The 23,542-nt window shown below is 47.2% G+C and overlaps 1 protein-coding gene across 1 annotated transcript in view; it reads left to right on the forward strand.

Moving 5' to 3' along the window:
• The window catches only part of LOC131583703 (gamma-aminobutyric acid receptor subunit alpha-3-like), a 66,019-nt gene that overhangs the window by 36,976 nt on the left and 5,501 nt on the right, over positions 1-23,542 (forward strand). Inside the window, 6 exon segments of the mRNA XM_058848110.1 lie at positions 1,773-1,840; positions 4,975-5,195; positions 13,346-13,428; positions 16,995-17,138; positions 18,637-18,789; positions 21,442-21,653. Coding sequence (XP_058704093.1) covers positions 1,773-1,840; positions 4,975-5,195; positions 13,346-13,428; positions 16,995-17,138; positions 18,637-18,789; positions 21,442-21,653 — 881 coding nt within the window.

Here is a 23,542-nt window from a genome sequence, read left to right on the forward strand (position 1 = left end):
CCAAAACAAATTCTGCCTTTTTATCTTCCCCTGACTTCCTGAATTCCTTCCCCTGTGCTTGGAGCCAGCAGAGCACATTGGAAAGCACAGACCCTTCCGTGACCCCCCGTCCCTCTGGTGCGGGGACAGCTCATCCTGCACCTCCCAGGGATTGTCTTCCCTGGCCAGGGGTGGCCACAGCTCCTGATCTGCTGTCCAGGGCTGCAGGATGAATGCCAGGATAGGGAGGAGAGGGGAGGGAGGATTTTGTGTTTTCTCCAAGACATAATGAGCTTTCTCTCGCCGCATGGGGTAGCGGAAAGAGCCTCGCATCACTAAATGTTCTCTGCTGTGTGCCTCATCTGGGGACTTGTTTGGAAGGAGACTGAGAATACCCAGAGTGTTTCAGCCTTACAGAAGGGGCTCATTTTGTTGAGACTTCTGGGTGTTCCACAAACTGTACCGCATACATATTTCTCTTTAACCTTCTTTTTATCGCATCAAGACAAGATCAAGGGTTACTTATATAGCACAATAATATCAGCCACGGGCTGCATCAAAAGCTTCTCAGCCATAATAACTAAAGACATGTATACGTATATTTTAGCCATTAAGGAGAAAACCCTGCCAGAATGCATTACCTTATTTTGGGATGTAAAACTTTGAAGCACAAACCTAAGCTTCATAGTATTGCAAAATAACTCTCAGGGGACAGAAGGATTTCCATAACTAAATTAAACAATGGGCCATCCAGGCTACTTGCAAGGCTGCTGCAATGGCCAAAATTGGGTTCTGTGCATAAAACATGAACTCTGCAGCTTTAAATTGGTTCTTTCATTAGGAGAGCAGCTCTGAGCCAGCTAATGCCACACAACAGCACGATCTATCCCTAAAGTGGGGAGGATTTATGGGAACTGAGTGCTGAACTCAAGGCAGCTCATCCATCATGTTTTGAGCACAACCCAGTGGGCAGAGCACAGGACTGTAAATCTGGGAAATCACCATGCCTCGATTTCCCCACAAAGTGGGGCGGCAGCAGAGGTGTCAATTTGGAAACACACCAAAATCCAAGTCAGGAGGGAGAGCACTCCAGGTTATCTGAAGGTATGTGGTTAAAATTCCCCTGGTTTTAGCACCTGGGCAGGCAGCAGGGCTCTGTGGCTTTGCAGGGGCTCTGAAGCTGCTGCTCAGCATCCGTGAGGGAATCTCAGCCCGGGATGCAGGGGCAGCACGTGATGTGGGCGAGCTTTGCAAGAGTGAGGCGCTCAGGAGAACAGCAAGCACCATGGCAGTAAAAGGCAATCAGAATATTGATTCTTTTTACATACAGATAAGCCTGGAGCTGTAACAAACCCAGGGTTCCCTAAAACTGCTGGTACATTGCTAGGCTGTTTATCTGGCTGGGAGACACAAAGGGATTTCAGAATAAAAAGGAGTTTCAAAGCATCACGGCTTACCTCTGTATTGAAAACATGTGGATCTGTAGCAGGGTATGGATCATGCAGCCACACAGATTCTGTAAATATGCATTGTCTGGCCGTGTGGGACAGATTTGTCCTCGGTGTAAGCGTGGGAAGCAGCAGAGCTGCGCTGGAGATGAATGTGCCCAATTACGAGTGATAAAATCAGCTGTTGTTTGGGGCACAGAGCACGATGCTGAGGGTTCAGCAGAGCAGGAATAAACACCATATAACAAACCTCAAACCCTTGCCTGCACAAGGAAATTCAGCTCTCTAATTGCTTTCTTTCCCTTTTTTTTCTTTCCTTTTTTTCTTTTTTTCTTATTGTCCCAGACAGTGTAACCGAAGTCAAGACAGACATTTACGTGACGAGTTTCGGCCCTGTCTCGGACACAGACATGGTAGGTCATCTCATGGGGAGGGGTGGCTTCTCCTCAGCTGCTGTGCATGTGTCCCACCCCCATCCCAGGACAATATGGACAAAAGTGGCATTTTCCTAAGCAACAAGAGCTAGTGGGATCTCATTCCCAGCGGTAGACAGGAGTTGTTTCCCAGGTGTGCTTGGGCTTTTGGAAACCAGTTGATAACTGGAAGAATGAAGATTCTCCTTGGGAAGAGGGGAGGGTGCCAGAATCTGTTCTGGTTAGGTGGCAGTGTCAGAGACAATGATTCACCATCAAACCGTCCTTAGTGCCTGAACTGGGAAGGGGGCAAAAGAGAAAACAGAACAAGCGTGGACTGATTGCACTATTTTGACAAGTTCAGGGGAAATTATTAATGAAAAGGCCTGAGGTCTGAATTTAGGCTTGTATTCCCACAACAGTTTGTCTTCTAATTAAAACAGGACTGTGGAGCATAATTAATAGTGAGGTTTCTCAACAGCATTTCTTGCAGCTCATATTCCTCATGCACCCAGAGGAGGGTTGGCTGTGGGCGGCTGCTCAGGAGTTTCAGGATGCCACATGAGGACAGAAGGGCAGTCAGGACTGAGCCCCTCCTGCCTGTCCAGCCCCTGAGGTGACCTGGTGCTGGCATAGCCCAGGCCAGGGCTGGGCTCTCCATGCCATGGAGGGTGCCCGTTTTTGGGGAGGGGGGAGGTTGTCACTGGCTAGGCCAGGCTGGAGCAGTGTCCTGTGGCTCTCACAACCCTTCCAGAGCTGCAAGGGTCGAATTTCCTGGGGCTGGCATGGCCTGAACATCTCTTCAGCTGTCCCACAGCAATCCTGTGCTGGAAAGCAGAGGAGCAGGGGGAGAATAAAATCTCTGTGTTGCGTGGAATTGCTCGCTCCATCACTCAAACTCGTGTTGCTTTGGGAAGACCACTCCCTCCAGGCTAAGAAGTTAAGTTGATGTCAGTGTAATCAAGATTATGAACCTCATCTGAGTTCTCCCTCTCTCTCTCCTGCTTTCCTACCACAGCAGAGACCCATAATATATTCAGCAATCGTAGCCCTTGGGGAGTATCTGATAATTACTTCCAAGGTGGAGCATATTTGATTAAGGGAGTGTGTATAATGAACTGTGAAAAAAAAAAAAATATGAGGTATTGAAAAGAGGAAGGTGTTCTCTGCAATGTGATTTGACAAAATGAATTTAAAATTAGGAAGACAGTTAAGGAATAATAAATTATTTCCCCTCCGCGTGCTTTCGTTCCGTGTATTTTACAAATGCATAGCGAATGCATTTTAGCTCTGCTGCTAAAAGTAAAGGAGAGAAACCCCATCTCCTCGGGAAGCGTGGGGAGAGCCTGCTCTGGGGCTTCCTTTCATCTCAGGAGCGGGGAAGTCCCTCCTTCCCCGCCAGTGCTGGGCTCCCAGCGCTCCCACCGCCACTCCCGGGAAGCTCCGGCGCATCCCGGCGCACGCGGAGCTGGAATTATGGATGTGGAGGACAGGAAGGTAAAGCCGCCCTGGGAGCAGGGGAGAGCAGCTGCTCACAAAGCATGGAGGAGGAGGAGGAGAACGTGGAGACCTTTTCACTGAGGAGCTCCAAGGGTCTGCTAATCTCTCTTTTGGTTTGGAGAGCAGAGCCTGGTCAGACCTGAGGCACGCTCCAGTCTTTGGGACTGAGCTCTTGCAATTTTGCCTCAGTCCCTGGAAAATTGTATGGATGAAAACAAAAATTGAAGGGGATTTCTTTTTGTTTTGTGGATGGACTCTGAGGACAGAGTCAGCCTGGATGTTTTCAGTCACTTCTGTAGGCAGAGAAGAGAGTAACACAGAAGTAAGTGTGCTCCTTGGAAGGGGTGAGTTGGGAATAATGTTTTTATGGAAAGAAGCATAGAAAAGAGGGAAAGATTCTGAACATGATTTCTCTTTTCTTCAGGAATGATTCCTAAGCATTAAAGAAGATAAGCAGGGCCTTGGAAGTCATTAAAAATGTTTTGCTTCTTTTTCTGGCACTTTTTAAACAGGAACAGGGAATGAGAGAGCTCTTCTGATAAGGACTTTTCCCAGACCCCCTGGGACTGCACACAGGATCATTTCTTTGGGTTTATCCCAAGAAATAATGAATTAGAGATCACATCTATGAAGGGACAAAATACCTTGTACAGGGCAGAGCCCATGAAAATGTAGAATTTCTCTTTCCTTTCCTAGCCAAGATCCAGAAGCTTCATATTTGAGCAGGGGTGTCTCCATGGCCAGGGAGCAGGGATGGATTTATTTCCTGAGATGCCTCCATTCAGCTGCCATCTGCTGCAAAACCTGCAGGAATTTCTCTGTCCTATAGGAAAGTGATGCACAGCAGTTTTTAAGCGCTGCTGAGAAGTGCTGCAGGAAAGAAATCACTCACAATGATAAGTTTAGTTGGTCCTGCAGCCTCCAGGAACGCATAAATAAAGACTACGAGTCTGAAGCAGCAGGGGGAAGGCAGAATAGTTGGGACAGATAGGTTTCCCAAAGACCCTTCTGTCTCTAAAAGTGGTTTCTGAATCTGCATCCATGGAGTGAGGAGCTGGCCTTGGCTGCAAGGTTTGAAAGAGGTGACTTCTAACTGCCCCAGCTGGAATCTGGCCTAGGAAATGGGTCTCTACACAGGCAGAAAGAAAAAAAAAGAAAAAAATAAAAAAGAAGAAATGGGAAATAAAACAAGAAAAAGAAGACAAAAGAAAGTCACAGGATCTTGTAATGCAAGTCTGTGAAGTCTTCAATTCATTGATTTTCTAAAGGTGGCCTGGGGAACAAAATAACATTAAGACAATGTCATGCAAGGATTTTTTGGTTTGTTTGTTTTTTTTTTTATGAGCAGGGATACAATTACCAGCATCCTGGCCAGATTCCATCTCCAGGATCTTTATTTTTGCCTTCCAAAACACCTGTGTAGCTGCACATAATGGTCTTCCTCCCCTGAAACATCTGGATAGAGGTGATGGTGTAGCAGGGCTGCCCCAGCTCTGGCCACTGAAGGCTGTGCTGCAGCTTCTCTGCAGAGCTCAGAAACACTGACACTCACATTTTGACACCATGGGTAAGTCGTTATCCAAAATGTGCCAAATCATAAACATAATTTATTTTCCCCTCCTCTCTCCCCAAAGGAATACACCATTGACGTCTTTTTCCGTCAGTCCTGGAGAGATGAAAGGCTGAAGTTTGATGGCCCCATGAAAATCCTTCCCCTGAACAACCTGCTGGCCAGTAAGATCTGGACTCCTGACACTTTCTTCCACAACGGGAAGAAATCTGTTGCCCACAACATGACAACCCCCAACAAGCTGCTGCGCCTGGTGGACAACGGCACCCTCCTGTACACCATGAGGTGAGGCTGGCTCTCCTTCCAGGGAGTCCTCTGCACACACAGGGACCTCAGGGTGCAGCACAGCAGGGTTTATGCAGGCTTCCACTAACTCTTGTTAGTAGACTTGAGTCCCATCCTGCTGCTTTCTTTGTTTCCTGCCTATGGACCATCTCTGATCCTCAGCTTGGCACATTTTTACAGGTAGATTTTCCCTCATCGTTCACATTGATTTTTTTTGTTCTTATGTGCCCAGGTACAAGTGTCAGGATCTGTAGTTTGTGAGGTGGATGTGCTGCAACCTGGCCTAATTTTCTTCCTGACCTGTGATGGGATATGAACCAGGTATACAATGTTGGTATGGGAATATTAAGCTGGGAGAATTTGTTATTCTCCAGCAGCTTGAGAACAGATCTAAATTTGTTCAGCATGTTAGAGCAGAACCATTTCACACATCTAATGAGACCAAGCTTGCTTGTGACAACAATGGGGTTGTTTTTTCCCACTTTGTGGAATAAAAAAAATCCAAATCTATGTGATCGATGCACATCATTAGGGGAAAAAACCCAACAAACAGCTAATTAAAAACTGTCATTTGGAGAAGCCAGGGTTGCAGGAGCCATAAGTTGTAAATGAAACAACAAGCTGCTGATAAATGCACAAGAAAAGTATTGAGTTGGTTTTGGCAAGGTGTAAATCTTTGTTTTAAAAAATTATTTTCTCTGTCTCCATCTCCAAGCCAATCCTAACTAATAACAGGCTTCATTGTGGATTCTGTGTGCTGAGATGCTGCACTTTCACCTCTGTTTTTGAGGACCAGGCAGAATTTCATCTCTTCATAGTTAAACTGGCTGAGAATCTACATGGTGTCAGCAAGTTTTCCAGCCTACATTGATAAACAATGCCTTGCTTTTGTGCAGCAGCTCTCAAATATGAGCTAATCCTGCCAGTGCCCTGGGGGTTTAGGTCTCCACACATCAGTGATCCCACATTAAGGCAGATGGGGTAAATGAAGGGAAAAGCCCAACTTGACTCAAGGGCTCTGTTCTGCTCCCAGCTCTCTGACCTACAAGTACACAACTCACACTCCCTGCACTTTGTATCATTGTCTCACTGTAAAGTATTACAGGAGCTGCTGGCATCAGACAGGAAAAAAAAAAAAAAAAGACAAAAAAGGAAAAAAAAAGACTCAGTTTCAGAGCTTTTAAATCATTTTGCTACTTCTTTATTCAGCAAATAGCCATTAGCTTCAGCAAGTTTTGTGTGACTAAGAAAGTGTTGGATTTATTTTTCCATTCAGGGCTGGGCAGGTGCCAGGATGGCAGCAGCATCATGAGACTCTTGGGAATGAGCTTCTGGAAGAAAAGAGAGTCTTGGGATTTTTTAAAATAAACTCAAGCCATCCTTCAGTTTAGCTGTCTGCTGAAGAACTGGGGAATGAAGGACCTCCTCTTACATGTCCTCCTGTCCCCCTTAAATACATCCCTAAGGCTTTGTCAGAGGTGAGGAGCCCACTCAGAGGCTGAGGGTTGGATATGAGACCTTTTGTCACGTTTTGAATTGCACAGAACCAGGAGCTCTTGTGCACAGAGATCTTTTCTTCACCCAGTGTGTGAAGCCCAGGAGAAGCTCCGGGCAGCACGTCCTGGAGCTGGTCATGTGCTTAGAGCTGACCAGATGACCACAGCATGCTGGGATAAAGCAGTTAAACACATCCAGGATGCAATATCTGCCCTGGAGCATCTGATGGCTCCCTTTCTTCCTCTTGCTCAGGACCAGGCTCTATTTTGAGTGGGGTGTCAGAAAGGCAGATGCAAGGGCACAGACTGCAGGGCCAGGACCAAGTCTCAGGCTCAGCCACCAAATCCTACCTGGCTTTGCCACTCCAAGGCACTCCCACCTCCATCCCTCTGTCAAATGATGATGGTTGTATCACCCTCCCTTGTTAACTGCTTTGAAACCTCCTCCCAGGGAAGAGCTGGAGGGATTCTCTTGTTTTCTGTCCAAGTGATGCATTTGCTGTTCTCCCCCATGCCCAGGGACGTGCATGTGTGTCCTTCCTAAAGGAAGGAGCAGGACCTTGAAGCCAAACTCACCCAGCTGACATCCAGTAAAGTGCCCTGCTGACTGGGGAGAGAGTTTGGGCTTCCACCAGATTTCCAGTGGCCTGGCAGCAGTGCCCAGGTGATCCCTTGCAGGCTCAGTCTAGATTGGTGCCTGGCCACACAGTTTGCCTGCTGAGAATATCCTGCTCCTTTCCCTGGTACCAGCCAATATCCTTGAGGGATCAGCTCTGCTGATGTGCAATTAGAGGCACGTCTCTTGCTATTTATCCTGCTGGGAAAGCCAACTTCTCTTAGTCAAGGCTTACAGTTATAGATGAACTTGCTCTGGTGGAACAGCAAGTCTGACACATGCATCCAGCAAAATTACACCTGTGTGACAATATTTATAGCTCCTGGAGAGAGCCTCTTTATCACTGACCTGAGCTCCCAGGAGCTGCACAGCAGCTGTAGCTGAGCATCCAGAGATTTCCTTCAGCCACAGCACATTCTCCTCATGGATCAGTGCAATGTCACAGTGCACACCCCTGACCACTGACAGACCTTGGCACTGAGTCACAAAACAACCTCTGTGACCACTGCCCTGAACTGCATTTCTCTGCTCCCCTGGATTCCTGATCCCTCTGTATCTTCCCTGCCTCAGAGGGCACGGGGAGTGCAGTTTTATTATAGAGCCCTGCCTCTGCAGTCTCTTTTTGTGGAGCTCCTACACCATCCAAGTAGTTCACAAAACCCAGCTATGGACTCTAAACTCTGGTGTCAGACCTGAGTTTAAGCTGAGAGTTGTGCATGGATTTCCATGAGGAAGAGGCAGAAGTAGGCAGCCATCTCTGGATGTACTCTCAGGCTTGGATTGTGTGGGGCACAGAGATAATGGTCTGGTTCCTCCTGGCCTTGAAGCATATAAAAATAGTGGAAGTTTAATGCTGTGCTGATGGCATTCAGTTTTGTGAATCAAGGCTTTAAAAAGCTCTTCTGCTTTTAACAGGGCCTGACAGAATGGCGTGTTGAGGCTTTGTGGTTATTGTCAGAGTGGTTCCCAGACAATATGTGCTCAAGTTATGCATTTGGAAGATATTTTCTTTACTTGTCAGGCTGACACATTCACTGCATGCCCAAAGACTGCTTCAAGAGCCTCTGCTGCTGAAGACAATGTGCAGTCCTTGGAAGGAGGGTCTGTGAACCCTCAGGTGAGGCAGAGCAGGAGGGACAGCTGAGCCCAGGATATGTGCAGACCCACAGGGGCTGTGGAATCACAGGACAAGTCCTCTACCTGGTGTGGCACTCAGGGGGTTGGGTTTCCTTTTGAAATCACAGAGCTTTGCAGTGTCTCTCCCTCAGCAAAGGCTTTGGGTGTCTGTACTGGCTGGGTTTTTTTAGCCCCCAGGCAAGCTGTGATGGCTCCAGGCTGTGCAGCAGCCTCCCCCACGATGGAGGTGCAGCCTGTCTGCAGGAGCAGCAGCTGGGACAGCCCAGCACCAGCTCTCCTGGGCTGGATGGGCTGTGTGTGTCCCACACCAGGGCTGATCCCAGAAAACATCACAGATCCCAGCAGAGCAGAGCTTGGCTGGCTGATACAAACAGGCAACAAGATGAGATTTGCCCCAACTTTTCCCTGCCAGAGCAGATCCAAGGACAAAAATGATCTGTTTTCCAGGCTTGGCTTTGTGCAGGCAGACTGTTTTAAGGAAACTGTCCCAGGAGGGAGAAATCCTCAGAGAACACCTTATCTCACTGCATTTCTGCCATCATGGGCTGAAATCTCCAGGGGCTGGGGGAGGATGGAAAGTGAAATCAGTGCTTCCAGTTCCAGCACGAGGATCCTAGAAGCAATTTGGCTTTCAAGCTCAAAACCTGGCAATTAAACCTAACCTAGATTCTCCCACAGCCTAAACCGTAAACACTGCTCAGCCTGACTGTGGTTGTTAATGAACCTCCTGGAGAAGAAATCAGGACAAAACTCCAGCAGTATCCCTGGCATAAACAAAGCCAGCCCTGCCGTGCAGGGTGCTGTCATGTTTTTGTAGCGCTCACACACCGAGGGATTATCACATTTGCGTCCCAGAAATTGGGCTGAGATCCTGGCTCATCCTGCAGCTGCACGCAGGTAACGACAGGGGCTCTAATGACACATCAAAGGCTCTGCTGAGCTCCTGGTAACCATGAGAACGCAGATGAAGAGGTTTGTTAGCCCGTCAGCCCTGGCAGAGGTATGTTTAGCCTGATTCACGCTTTTTGCCATTGTGTTGGCGCAGTTCAAAGGACTTCCTGTGACTTTAAAAGAATAAAAAAGCACGGTTTCTGTCCTGGGTGTTCCAATTTCGGTGCCATTGTGCCAGCAAAGTGAAGAGAAAACATGAGGAGTTTGGGGTTTGGCTGCAAGACAGTTCTGCATAAGTTACTGCAGGCGCCTGGGACAGATGAGCCAAAGGCTACAGCTGCTGGCTGATGTGATTTCTGGCAGTTTGGCTATTTTTCACATGCTCTTTAGGCTTTCTAAGGACATTTCAGGGCTCCTGGATGTGAATAGTCCATCAGAGCAATGAAGCAAAATGCAGTGGCTCTCTGGCGATCAGCTCCCTTGCACAGGATGAGGGACACAGATGAGAATTTCTGCAAAAATCACTTTAATCCAAATGCTGTGGTAATTGTCTGGGAAGGGAGAGACATTCCTTGTGGTTTGACATTTTGATGTTTCTTGTGTTACCTGTAAACCTGCTGACCTGTGGCTGGCTGAAGCTGCTGAACCAGACCCATCTCGCTGGAATGATGCGACTTTTCCTTTTTTTTAAATTTAATTTCAGGAGACTTAAAAATTCCTTCAGTTGTAGGTGGAGAAGTGGCAGATTAGGTTGCTTTTTCAGTGTTTTGTTGATGGATTTATTGTTTTATTGCTTGCTGGCTCAGCTAATAAAACAGGCTTTAGATTTAAAATGCAACTGCTGCACTCCCAAACACAGAGGCAGTCATCCAGCGCCCATATAAAGTTGTCTCCTTCCCTTAACAACCCTTGCTCTTGTTGGCCATGGTCTGGAGAGGGCAGGAGGGTTTGGCCAGTCTCTGCTGCCCTCCTGGTCCCCTCTGAGGCTCTTCCTGGCTGCTCTAAAGAGCACAAACCCACAGTCTGCAGTCCTTGGGTCACTCAGCCTTACTCAGAGTGGCTGATGATCACAGTCAACACTTGCAGACAATACAGTGCATGGAAAAGACTTTTCTGGACTTTTTGGGGTGAGTTCAGGATGCATCAGAAGGAAGTCACTGGTCAGAGATGAGATCCTTTGGAAAAGCCAACTTTGGGAACTCCCAGCTAAGAGCCTTTGGAAATAATAAAGCAATGATTGAAGCAGATGAAAAACCAGAAAGGTAAAAAGGAAAATTCTGGTGTGGGCTTCTGAGGGAGACAGGGGAAATGCATCAGTATTTCCCTGACACAAGTGACAGTGACAAAATGAGAAGCAGAAAATCCATTGCAGTTGGAAAAGACACAGAAAGAATCAAAGACTAAGATCTGTGAGAATATGCTTGACAAGCTTGCCAGCCATGAGCTGCCCAAGTGGATTTGGAGCTGGCTGAAGAGAACATCACAAAAGAAACAGAAGAGGAAGAGCAAGGCACTCAAGTCCACCCCAAGCTGCCAGGTTTTTATACCTGCTTCTTGAAATCCATATTGGAAAAGAGAGGCATCAGAGCAAATGAGCAATTTGTTCATGGCGGCCTTTGAGTGTCCAGGGGAAAATAATTATAACACTTGCAGGCTTGTCAAAATTGCTGTCAGACTTCAGTGAGCCTTGACTGAAGTCTAAAGGTCAGGTTGATGCTTTGTGAGGCTACCTGGAACAGAGGCTGGACAGAGGTAAAGGAATAAAATAGGTTTTTATTAAAAGGCCTTCAAAGGATACACCTTGGGCAGTACAAGAGCCCAGCCAAGGCTACACCCAAGATAGAAGAGAGGTCATGAGTTTTCACACTTTTATAGGTTTTGGTCCATTTCCATACTGGGGTTAATTGTCCAATTTCAGGTGACACAGTCCCATCCTCCCAGGTTGCTCTCCTCAGTTCGGGGCTGTTTGCACTTTCTGGGCCTGGAGCTGCAGCGGTGTCCTTGGTTCTGGGGCTGGGAAAGGATTGTTGTGTCAGCCTGAGCTGTGGGGAGAACCTGCTGATACTTTATCTGAAGTTCAGAGTTATATAGAATGCAGTATAGAATCTGGAAAATATGAAAACTAAAACTGAAGGCATCAAGGTCTTCTTCTCTTTCATGTAAAACAGGGGCATTCAGTGCAGTGATAAAGGAGAGATCAAGTCAGAGAGGGTGATTTGTCTCCAAGAAGTTCCTTTGGGCACACAGTGGTTCTTGGCTTGGCTGAGAAAGCCAGGCTGGAGGCAGACATGAAGCAAGCAGGACAGTTGAATTGCCAGATTCCCAAAGACTTGGAGAACTGGGAGCTCATGCCCTTCTCTGAGTGCTGCAGGGGATCCAGAGAGTTTGGGCCACCCAGCTCAGCCCCACCAAAATTATGGCAACTCTCCTCCTCTGCTGCTTGATGTAACTCCTCTGCTCTCCCTCGTGGGGTTGCCAGCTCCCCATAACCCTCTGGGAGCTGCAGGTGAGGCTGGGTGTGGCTCTGAAATGCCAGGGGTCCTTTCCTCAGCTGGCAGAGCAGAGCTCACAGGTGATGGGGAAGCTCCAGTGCAGCAGCAGCTGTGCAGGCTTTGCTGCCTTGGGCCCCGTGTGTCCCCTGTCCCAGCAGCAGCTGCCACATGCAGCCACTGCAGCCGTGCCACCCCTGCCACCTCACAGCCATTCTGCTTTCTTTCTTCCACGGGGGATTTTACAACAATTTGTGAAGGGGTTGTTTTTGTCCACTGCATTTTATTATGCCAAATGTAAAAAAAACCTCCTCTTTTCTTCTTCTTCTTTTTTTTTTTATCCTTGCTTGTTTTAGGTTTTTATGGGTTTTTTGGGCTTTTTTTTTTAAGGTTTGTCCACCTAAAAGAAATAACCTTTTATTTTATTTCCTTTAAAAAAAAATATTGTATTCTTTGCTTTTAGCAAACAAAACCCAAAGCCTTTATTTTTTCAGGGTTTATTTTGCATTTGACTAAGCCTCAGTATTTTCTGTGAAGAATAACTTAGCTGAACATTTTTCTAGCTGAAGGAAAATATCTCAATAGAAGCTTCTCGACCTGGGTTTTGCACAAGCCACCTTCAATCTGTGCAGTTGCCCTTTGCATCCACATGTTGCTCCTGCCATGGTTTGTTTGCTGTTTTGCTGAGCCATCAGAAGTGAGTCCTTTTTTTTTTTTTTTTCCCTACAAATAGTTCTTTTCAGAGAAGATTGTTTCAGCCATCTCCTGGGAGGTTGTCTCTCCTGGCTCCCTCTCCCTGGCTGCACGCTTTGCAGTACTCCAGGAAGGAACACGAGCTCCCTTTTTTAGAGCCCTTTATAATGGATCCTTTTGTACCATATTCTGCAGCACACTGCTTTTATGGCTGTTCCTCCCTCACAAAGCTGCTTCCTGACAAGGTATCCTACCGGGATTTGGGGGATTTGGAAGGCACAGCTTGTCCTGCACGCCCCCAGGCAGCCCCAGGATGTTCCAGTTCTTCACCTGCCTGCAGCATCCTCCGCAGTGCTGCCGGCGAGGGGGGAGCCAGGGGAGGTGGGATGAGATGTCCCACATGGACAGGGGCTGCTGTGTCCTGGTGGTTTCATGGATCTGGCTGATTTGAGCAATCCAGCCCTCAGCTCCTGCCACACCACCAGCCCTGCTCCCTGAAGCCCTGAAACCATTCCCCTCTGCCTTCCAGCATGGTCCATGAGGTGTCCCCTGGCCCCAGGAGCTCTGCTCACAGCAAACAGGAGTCCTGGGCTCTGGCAGATTTTGTGAGAGCGGGTGAAGATGGACTCGGGCAGTAGGGTTGAGTTTCCACGGTGGAAAAGGCCGCCAGATGTGTGTCCTTCTGTCCTCTCCACAGCTGGGGGGTTCTGCCCGGAGCCCCTGAGGCTGGTGAGCACCTGGAGGCCTCTGCCACTGCTGGAGGCTGCAGGAGGCTGTGGCAGAAGGGCCAGGCCTGTCTCTGAGCAGCCCCTGTGCTCTGTCCCGCAGGCTGACCATCCACGCCGAGTGCCCCATGCACCTGGAGGACTTCCCAATGGACGTGCACGCCTGCCCCCTGAAATTTGGGAGCTGTAAGTACCCCCAGCAGCCCCTGCAAGGAGGTGGTATGGAGCTGAAGAGCAGTCCTGGGCGTGCCTGGTGTCACACAGTGTTTTAGTAACAGTAATATTCATTTTTGCTAACAGTAAAGTGACCAAAATTTATTTTTTTTTCCTCATACATCCAATTCCTACCATCACTGAGTGACTCTGTGCTCAATTCAGGCTTACAGGGTGGGTTAGACACGCGTGGTTTTGCTGTAAATTTATTTAGAAAGTAGCCAGGTAGGAATCAGTCTCTTCTCCCAAGTAACAAGTGACAGGATGAGAGGAAATGACCTCAAGGGGCGTTTAGATTGGATATTAGGAAAAACATCTTCACTTCAAGCATTGGAACAGGCAGTTCAGGGAAGTGGTGGAGTCACCATCCCTCAAAGTGTTCCAAAAATGTGCATTTTGGGCACTTGGAGACCTGGGCTTGGCAGTGTTCTGTTAATGGTTGGACTTGATAATCTTAGAGGGCTTTTCTAACATTCATGATTCTATGATTATAAATCTGAGCTGTGCCTTTTCTTCATCACAAGGGGATGCTGGGAAGACAGATTTGGGACAGTGGTGGTGGCTCCTGCTGGGTGTCCCATCCTGCCTGTCTGTGGAGAGCCTGAAATAGCTGGTTCCTCTGGCTCCACGCTCCACAGGAGCTCCCAAACCCCTTGACACTCTTCAGTCTGTCAGGCAGGCTGCTCCCAAGTGAAAGGCTTGGAATCTCTGGGAATCTCAGTCCCAGCAGCCAAGGGTCCTGGTTTAGGGAAGATTTGCAGTGAGCTGAAAACTGCTCACAGCCTCCCAGACTTGCAGCTGCTCAGCTGCTTGGGCTCCCCACAGAAGTTCCCTTATCTCTCCCATATGCAAGTTAAATTTCATTTGGTTTTGTTCCTAAAGTGAGTGGGAGCCAAACCCCAAGACCCTGGTTCACCATGATGTGAAAATAAACATCCTAGCCTGGATCCTTTCCCAAGTCCAGTGAACTGAGCACCACTTTTAGTCTATATTGTGTTAGATGAGAGAGTTTCCCACCTCCAGCTACAGAATGAGCCCACAGCAGTAACCCCCAGAGAAACCCCAACCTTCCCAAACTGACACTTCCTTCCTGTAGCCATTTGGGAGCTAACTGAGGACAAAGTTGAAAAGTTTGATTGGCAGGAGAGGAAATCATATTTATCATGTGCATCTGCTCTTCTGCCTCATGACAAACTGTACCCATGAAAGTGGATTATTCTGAACTACTAAAATAAAGCTATTTCTTAGGCAGCACCTAATTAAATGTAGAACTCATTGCCACAAGACATCACTAAGGCCAGTAAAATAGCAAGCCTTAGAGAAGGATGAATTATTAATGTTAATTGACCTTGTGAGGAGGGATATCAAATCTCATACCTCAGGCCCAAACTCTGGGATTATTACAAGACTTGCAGGAAGGCAGATTACTCCACATCTAATTGCTTATAATGTTTCTTGGCGAGGAAAAGAGATTAATGTGTGTATTTCTGCTGAACACCCTTTGGGGTTATTTTTTTTTACTGATTTGACCTCTGAATGATGAGAGTTTTGAGACAAGGAGCTCAGAAAGCTGCCCCTGGTTAACATTAATGTGACTTTTTCTAAAGCACCAGCACAGCATCCCAGCTCACCTCTCCTGTGCTGGAGTGGGATTAAACCAGTGTTTTCACTAAAAAGCCACTGCCAGCTGGAAGCTGCTCATTTTCAAGGAGCCTGAAGTGGGTCAGATTTGCAATTAGAAGGACAATGCCTGTGCCAGACCCATGCTTCTCACAGGATGCTGAGTTTGCCTCACAGACCATTTTCTGCTGATCCCCACAAGTGGCTCAGCAGTGGCCTCCTGTCCCTGGGCCACCACGGCAGCCCCACCAGGGGGCAAGGCAGAGAATTTGCAGAGGAATTAAGGGCATCAGGCATTCCAGAGAGCTTCAGCTGCCCACCTGCATCATCCCTTGGGCCAAGGGCAGTGAAGGGATGGCTTTGCCTATCCCCCTGCTCCCTGGAAGATGAATGTGCACTGCAGAGACCTGTTCCTAAGGCCATCACAGGACATTTGTACTGCAGCTGTCTGAAACCAGGGGAGCAGAAGATGTTGCTGAGTTTACCAGCTCCTCTAAATGTCCTGTTTGGATTGGATTTTGCATTGCAAACGAGGCATTGAGCAGAACCAAAGCAGCTGCCTGGTATTAAACACGTGCCAAGCATCCATGCCATGCCTGTGTGACATCAGATACCCTTCTGTCCCAGACAACCAGATACACAGACAACTGAATTATCAGGAATGAGGGCAATAAAACTGTGGGCAAGTTCCTTTTGTAGGCTGAGAGTGGCAGTGGCTGGACTGTGACTGTAGAGCACCAGGTGAAAGAGCAGTGGCAGAGCTTTACAAAGCTCTGAAGGAGGGTGGAGGGCTCCAGAAGCATGTGCAGGGCTGGAAGGAGGGGTTGACAAATCCTCCACTGGAGGCTGGGATTGGAAAACACCCCATGAGTGTTGCACATGGGGTGTGAGGTGCCAGCCTGCATCAGAAGAGCTTTGACAGCACTCTGACCTGCTGAGAGACATTGGCTGATCATCAAAACCACTCCCAGCGCTTTGCACAGCCTCTGCTTAACTCTGAACAGGTTTAACCCACAGTGCAGGCAGAACAGTGGTTGTTTTAGGAAGATCACAGAAATGTGGTTTCCTCAGGACACAATCTTCCACAAAGCAGGAGCTGAGACATTTCTCTAGTACACCTGACACATTTCTTGACCTGACCCCAGCCAAAGAATTCCTTCAGGTCTTCGCCAGGAGAAGGTGGTGAGTAGGAATGAACTGAAGGCTTGGTTTAGTAAACTTTGTTCTTGCTTAAAAAGATGGTGCAAAATTGGTATAGACAGGGATTTTGGGCATTATGGGGAGAAATAGCTCCTAGCAGAGTCTGGAGAGACTCAATTTTTATATAACCATAGGACTGGAAAAACCAAGAGCACTCTTGAGAGGGGGACTGGCTGTGAGGACAGAGCAGGGCTCAGTCACAAACCCAGGAAAAAAGCATTTAGGTGTGAAAGGACACCACCTCCAAAACTGAGAGTCTTGGAGAGGGTTTTGAGTGAAGGTAAAGACTTTTAACTTTTTAACCTAAAATTTAGCCCCGTTTGCATTCAGCCTTTGTTGCCAGCTGCTGCCAGCAGGACTTTCCCTGTCCCTGGCATGGCTGTGGCTGTCCTGCTGCCCCAGCATCCTGCTGGCTTGGATGCTTTCCTGTGTTGTCCCTGCTTGGAGCCAGCCCTTGCAGAGTCAGCATGTCACAGGGACAGCCTTTCTCTCAATGACAGAGCTCTGCCCCTCTCCAGCTCCCTTCCAAAAACCCCAGCTCGCTCCTGCTCATTTGATTTAACAGTTGTTGATCTGCCTTGGTCTCTGGCCATGCTTGGCTGTGCTCAGCCATGTGGCTCTGAGAGATGCACAGCAAAGATTAATTTGGCTACAGGCTAATTTTGGTATATTTTAGGTCGGGCAGAAGCACAGATCTCGTTCTTCTCCCTCCTCTGCAGATGCCTACACAAAGACAGAGGTGATCTACACCTGGACCCTGGGGAAGGATAAATCCGTGGAAGTAGCCAAGGGTGGATCTCGCCTGAACCAGTATGACCTGCTGGGCCATGTGGTTGGGACAGAGATGGTTCGATCCAGCACAGGTATTTGTGGGACCAGCATGTGGGCTGAGCTGCTCCAGGGATGAGATGGACTCCTGGGCTTGGAATGCCACGACTGGGAATAATTATTGAGGCAGCCCAGGACCACAGCACCTCCTAAGCCAGGAGGATATGGCTGGTGACATCTTCAGCAGTCGCCAAGAGGCAGAAAAGAGTTTGATTTTCAGTGGTTTCCACTGAAAGAGCCTTATTGCCCACAGTCTTTAAGAGAACTGATCTCAAGCATCTCCAAATGATCTGCTGTGTGGAAAATTTGCCCTGCGTTGTCCAGCTGGTTTGTGGTGCTGTGGGTTCATTTGTCTTGGATTCCTTTCCAAGCCCTCAGGAAAGCACTGCAGGCAGGGGAGGCGAAAGCAACATAATGTTCAGTGTGATTTTCACTGCATCTGCTTGCACAAATATTATCATAACTAATAGAAGATTATCCCAAACAAATGTTTCCTCTGATTAATGACCAATATTAATCATCTTTCTCTCCCATCTGCTGCTCCTCCCTTCCCCTCTGAATCCAGGTACTGATAGCTTCTGTTATCTCATGTGTGTCTCTCATATTTCTTTTTTTTTCCTTTTATTTTTTCCCTCTGTATGCACCAGTAGTTCTCTCATTTGAGGATATTTCCTCTCTGGTGCACTTGATTTTAATAGTGTCTGTCTGTAACAACTCATTTCACCTCCCTTGGGGAAATGTGGGGAGCCCAGGGAACTAAATGTCATAATATCTGGCCCATCTCTCTACTTAAGTTGTAGTAAAATGTACAGATGAATAACCTGGAGTGGTAAGAAAGCTGCTAAGGGCTCCTGTGTGTAATGATTTAGCAGAGCCACGCTCACAACATAAAGACACAGTAATCCAACAAAATACCCAAAGCTTTGGGGGGAGGAATAGGATGCTGAGGGAAAATGGGGACAGCTGCCTCTTCAGTCCACAGGTGAGATAACAACAGCAGAACTTGCCTTGTTTCTTGAGATGGTTACAGTGAGGGAAGGTGAGATATTTTCAGGATTGTCAGAGAAAATAAAATCCTGTGTTCTGAAATCCTATTAAAGCACTGTTAAGGTGTCTCCAGGCTTAAAGGATCTTCCCTACAGCGTGGCTCCCTGGGATGGGAGCAGAGTCAGGAGAGACCCACAGAGGCCCCTTTTGCCTGGGGCAAAACAGCAAAAGATTTTACTGCTCAGTTGTTGACACTGCTTTGCCTTTGCCCCACACCCATTTTGTAGTGAATTAAAACTCAGAGAAGTGTTTTGAAAGGACAGATGTGATGTGAAAGCCTCCTGGGCTGTGCTGGGGAACACAGCCAGCATGGCACAGCAGCTGTGAGTGCCTGCTGCACCCCTGCACCCCTCCTTCCCACTGAAATCCCACTGAAATCCCACTGAGAAACCGGGAAGTTTGTTCAGGGTGGATCTCCAGAGCAGTCAGCTGGCCCCAGGCTGGGAAGCTCCGAGGCTCAGCATCCCTCCCTGGCTGTCTCTGCAGGGGAATACGTCGTCATGACCACACACTTCCACCTCAAGAGGAAGATCGGGTACTTTGTGATCCAGACCTACCTGCCCTGCATCATGACCGTCATCCTGTCCCAGGTCTCCTTCTGGCTCAACAGGGAATCTGTCCCTGCCCGCACGGTTTTTGGTGAGTCTGGGGCATCCTCTCAGGCTGGGGATGAAGGGAAATAGGAAGGGAAACACACTGAGCATCAGAGCTGGTCTTTGCCAGGCCCTGACCAGCATTTCTAAGCTGCTGGCCATTCCCCAGGACAGCTCTCAGTGTCTTCCCAGTGAGCCTGCTCCCCCTCAAATCACTGCAAAAATACTCCTGGCCATGTCTCTGCTGCAAGCCAAGCCATAAATATTAACAGTAATCAAGGTATTGATCATCTAATTGTATGCATTTGGCTGTGTCTGCTTATCTGTGTTGGCTTTAGAGCTGAGCAGAGGCTAGGTACACAGGGAGGCATTTAAAACCCTACCTTTGAAATTGCTAATGTGCCCCTGGTCACAGCTCCACATAACAAGTTCCTGAGGCAGCATAACTGCATGGTGAATATAGTGTTATTATTTCCTTCAGCTGCTTTCAGATCCTCTCACCGAAGCAAAGTGCCAGGCTGGCACTGCACATATATTAATAGCTTTTACAAGCATTTAATAACAGAATTGCTTTGTGCTTTCCTGTCAAGACCTTTAGTTCAGGATCTACACAAGCATGCTCCCAGAGCAGGTGTGATGCTGCAGGATTGTATATCCTGGAGGTAACACTGCCCAGCAGATTCCACTTAACAGAGAGGATATTGGACAAAAGTCCCCAAGCAGAGAGGGGATATGTGGTATATGTGATTCCCTCCTGTGTTATCCTGAGAATTGCAGTGAAATAAGTTTCCTCAAGCAGCAGCTCAGATCCAGCAGGCAAGAGCTGACTGAAAAATTAAAAGCTACCTGTGTGACAAATGTCTTTGCTCCCAAATTGCCTTGCCTTCCTATTAAGAAAATAATGAGAACTCCAATTGTTTAGTAATTTTTTTTTTTCTGCCCCTCAGAAAGTATTGTCAACAATATTGAATTGAAACTCTTAAATTACCAGGAGTATGGCTTAAGGGAACTGAAAATTAGTCAATATTTTTATAATGTTTTTAATGCATTTTTAATTGAAAAGCACATTATTGGGGAAAATGGATGGTAATGGTTGCTTGCTTTAATGAAAAAAGCTTTAAAAGACATTTTGCAACAGATCATTTGTTTAAGATAAAACATTGTGACATTTATCCTGGCAGCTTGGGCCACTGACAGCAGGACCCAGGATCCCAGGTGTCCATCCATGCAGGTCACAAGACACAATTTCTAAAACCCTGAGAGAGCTGTGTCAGATGAGTGGCCAGTTTCTGATCCTCCCTGAGGTTCACAACCATCTAGCTGTCCTTTTCACTGTTATTTTATTATTTTTATTTTGTTCCAAAAGCAACTGGAGGCTTCTCCATGACATATTCTACGTGAGCTGGGTGTAGCATCATGCACCTTACCCTGCCAACAGATGAGGAGTGTGGTGCAGGTGCCTTCCTGTGAGCGAGGACTCCTATGGAGAGCAGAGGTCTAGTCACTGGAGATTGGGAACGGTTAATATCATCCTAATGAAGATGTTTGCCATTGACTCTACTCAAAACTGAACCAGAATAATTCCCTGAGCAACCTGAAGTTGGCCCTGATTTGAGCAGGGGCTGGACAAACTGTTGCCCCATGCCTGGAAGTGTTTGAGACCGGGCTGGAGGCAGCTTTGAGCAAGCTGGGATAGTGAGAAGTGTCCCTGCTTGTGGCAGGAGGTGGAACCAAATGGTCTCTAAGGTCCTTTCCAGCCCAGGCCATCCTGTGATTTTATGATTCTGTGAACCTGACCTCCTGCCAGCCTGGCCTGTTCTGTTATCCCATGAGTAGATGTAGATATGGATAGATAGAGATAGATATATAGATAGAGATATATAGAAATAGATGTAGATATAGATAGATAGAGATATAGCTATAGATATAGATATATAGATATAGCTATAGATATATAGATATAGCTATAGATATATAGATATATAGATATATAGGTAGATAGATAGATAGATAGATAGATAGATAGATAGATAGATAGATAGATAGATAGATAGATAGGTAGATAGATATAATATAGATATAGATGATAGATATAGATATAGATATAGATAATATAGATATATAGATCTAGATCTAGATGATAGATATAGATATAGATATAGATTAGATATATAGATATAGATATAGATATAGATATAGATATAGATGATAGATATAGATATAGATAATATAGATATAGATAGATCTAGATCTAGATCTAGATCTAGATCTAGATAGATATAGATATAGATATAGATATAGATATAGATATAGATATAGATATAGATATAGATATAGATATAGATATAGATATAGATATAGATATAGATATAGATGATATAGATATAGATATAGATATAGATATAGATATAGATATAGATATAGATATAGATATAGATATAGATATAGATATAGATATAGATATAGATATAGATATAGATATAGATATAGATATAGATATAGATATAGATATAGATATAGATATAGATATAGATATAGATGTAGATGCCTAGCTCTGGGTAGGACTCCCTGAATTACAGAAGGAATGTGGCTCAGGAGCTGGCTCCTACTTTTACATGACGGGAGTGGCAGCTGTTTTGAGAGAAACCACTGAGTGCAGGATCTCACGGCATCCCTGCGTCCTGCTGTGTCCCCACAGGTGTCACCACGGTGCTCACCATGACCACACTAAGCATCAGCGCCAGAAACTCGTTACCCAAAGTGGCGTACGCGACGGCCATGGACTGGTTCATAGCCGTCTGTTATGCCTTTGTGTTTTCTGCGCTGATCGAGTTCGCCACCGTCAACTACTTCACCAAGCGCAGCTGGGCCTGGGATGGCAAGAAGGTGCTGGAGGCCCAGGAGATGAAGGTCAGCCAAGGCTGGAGGGGAGAGGGTGGGGAAGAAACGCTGCACGAGGGAGCTGTGCCAGGCACAGCAGTGGGTAACGTGCAGCCCCACAGCACTCGGGAGGCTGGATGCTACTCACTGCGTTCCCAGCCCAGGTCCTGACTGCAGCGGTTCTTGAGGGGTGGGGAGGAATGGCTTGGGGCTGGTCAGTGTGCTTAGCTGGGGGAAACACCCAGGCATGGCTGCTGGCTCTTCCCTCTGCCCTCTGTCCGGCCGTTTGCAGAGGGAACATGTGCGCATCCATGCTTTGGGTTTGCTCCGCTGGTGGTCTTGTGTCTCCTTCCTTTCCTTTCCAGCCCAAACCCAAACCCCAACCCGACCCTCCCAAACCAGTGAACCAACCCAACCCAGCCCTCCAACCCCATTCCTTGTTGCTAGCATGCCAAAAACCCCAGGACACCCACGGGGCCGTGTCCCCTGGCCAGCTCTGACACTGGTGCCGTTGCCCACAGCTGCCAGCAGCTGCTGCTCTGTGAGCTTGGGCACAGAGGGTGGGTGGGAAGCCAGCAATCCCAAATGCCAACTGGCAGCAGATTAATGCCTGGCATCACCCACATTTTCCCTCCCCACTCGGGATCAGCCTCTCTGGCAGCTTCATCCTGACAGGCTCTGCTACCCCTGCTCGTGCCCCCCTCCCTCTGAACTGATTTAATCTTGGCTGCGCAGAGAAATCGCTTACTGTAGCATGCTGCTCCTTGTTTATATTTATTGAATCAATTTGAAAATCAGCTTTGTCCTTGTTCTTGGTTCTGGAGCCTTTCTATTTTTCTCCTTTGCATTTTAATGTGTTGTTAGAAATTGTTGTGGGGCTGTATGTTAAACACCTGACAGAATTGCAGCGACTTTTGGGAAGACAGCAGCCAGTCATCTCTCTGGTGTGGAGGTCAAAGAAGGTGAACAGAGCCATCACTGGGTGTTGGATGCCTCTCTCTTGTCTTTCTTGGACTCTGTCTATCTGTTTGCTTTTGCAGCTGTGGTCTGAGCAGCAGACTCATGGCAGAAAGCGTCCAGAGAGGGTCAGGTGATGGCCTTCCACTCCTACCATGAGCAGTGATGCTAACCTGGCCTCTAGAGAAGAGAGAAGCCTTTCCTGAGTCATTGGCATGAGTGAAGAGTCAGGACAGGTCCTCAAAGCCGTGGTGTCCCTTTCAGGGATGGGCAAATCAGCACAAAGTCAGGATTCACACAGCCTTGGGCAATTATGTGAACTGGGCGGAAAAAGCAGTAAAGGCTCAAAAGCTTCAGTTTATCTTAGAAGCAGCGTGCTCCTCAATTTATTCACTGACCCAGCACTGCAAGACTAACAGTGCTGAAACAATAGGGTAAGAGCATGCAGAATGTTCCTGCACATGATAATCAAGCAAGAAAACAAAGCAGGACCAGGAATGTTTCAGAGGGGGAGTTCTCCGTGACTTTGCTGCAATTGGGATCAGCCTGGAGAATCAGGAAGGGCTCCAAATTTGCAGATGCTTTTTCAAGCTATCTCCAATCTTTACTGAAGAAGCAAACTCACTCCCAGTCTCTGGAGCTCAGAGAGCTCCCTGAAGAGTGATGGCCTTTCAGGGAGCTTAGGAATACCATGTGTCAACATATTTGCTTTTCATCTTTATTACAATGAGTATTTCCAAGCAGTGAATTTGCTACGCAATGGAGGTGCCTCATTGGCTCAGTTTCAGCCTTTAATTAGCTCTTCCTGAAACAATTGACAAGCCTCAAGGTGGTTGAAACCACAAAAGGGAGAGGCAAAGGAATAACTATTGGCATTTTAAAGTGTTTGTATCAAGAGTAAAACTGCCAATGACAAGCCCAGGCTGAGCCCTGGTCTCTGGAGATCCTTCTCCCCAGCCAAA

Source organism: Poecile atricapillus, chromosome 12, assembly GCF_030490865.1.
Source record: "Poecile atricapillus isolate bPoeAtr1 chromosome 12, bPoeAtr1.hap1, whole genome shotgun sequence".
Lineage (NCBI taxonomy): Eukaryota > Metazoa > Chordata > Aves > Passeriformes > Paridae > Poecile > Poecile atricapillus.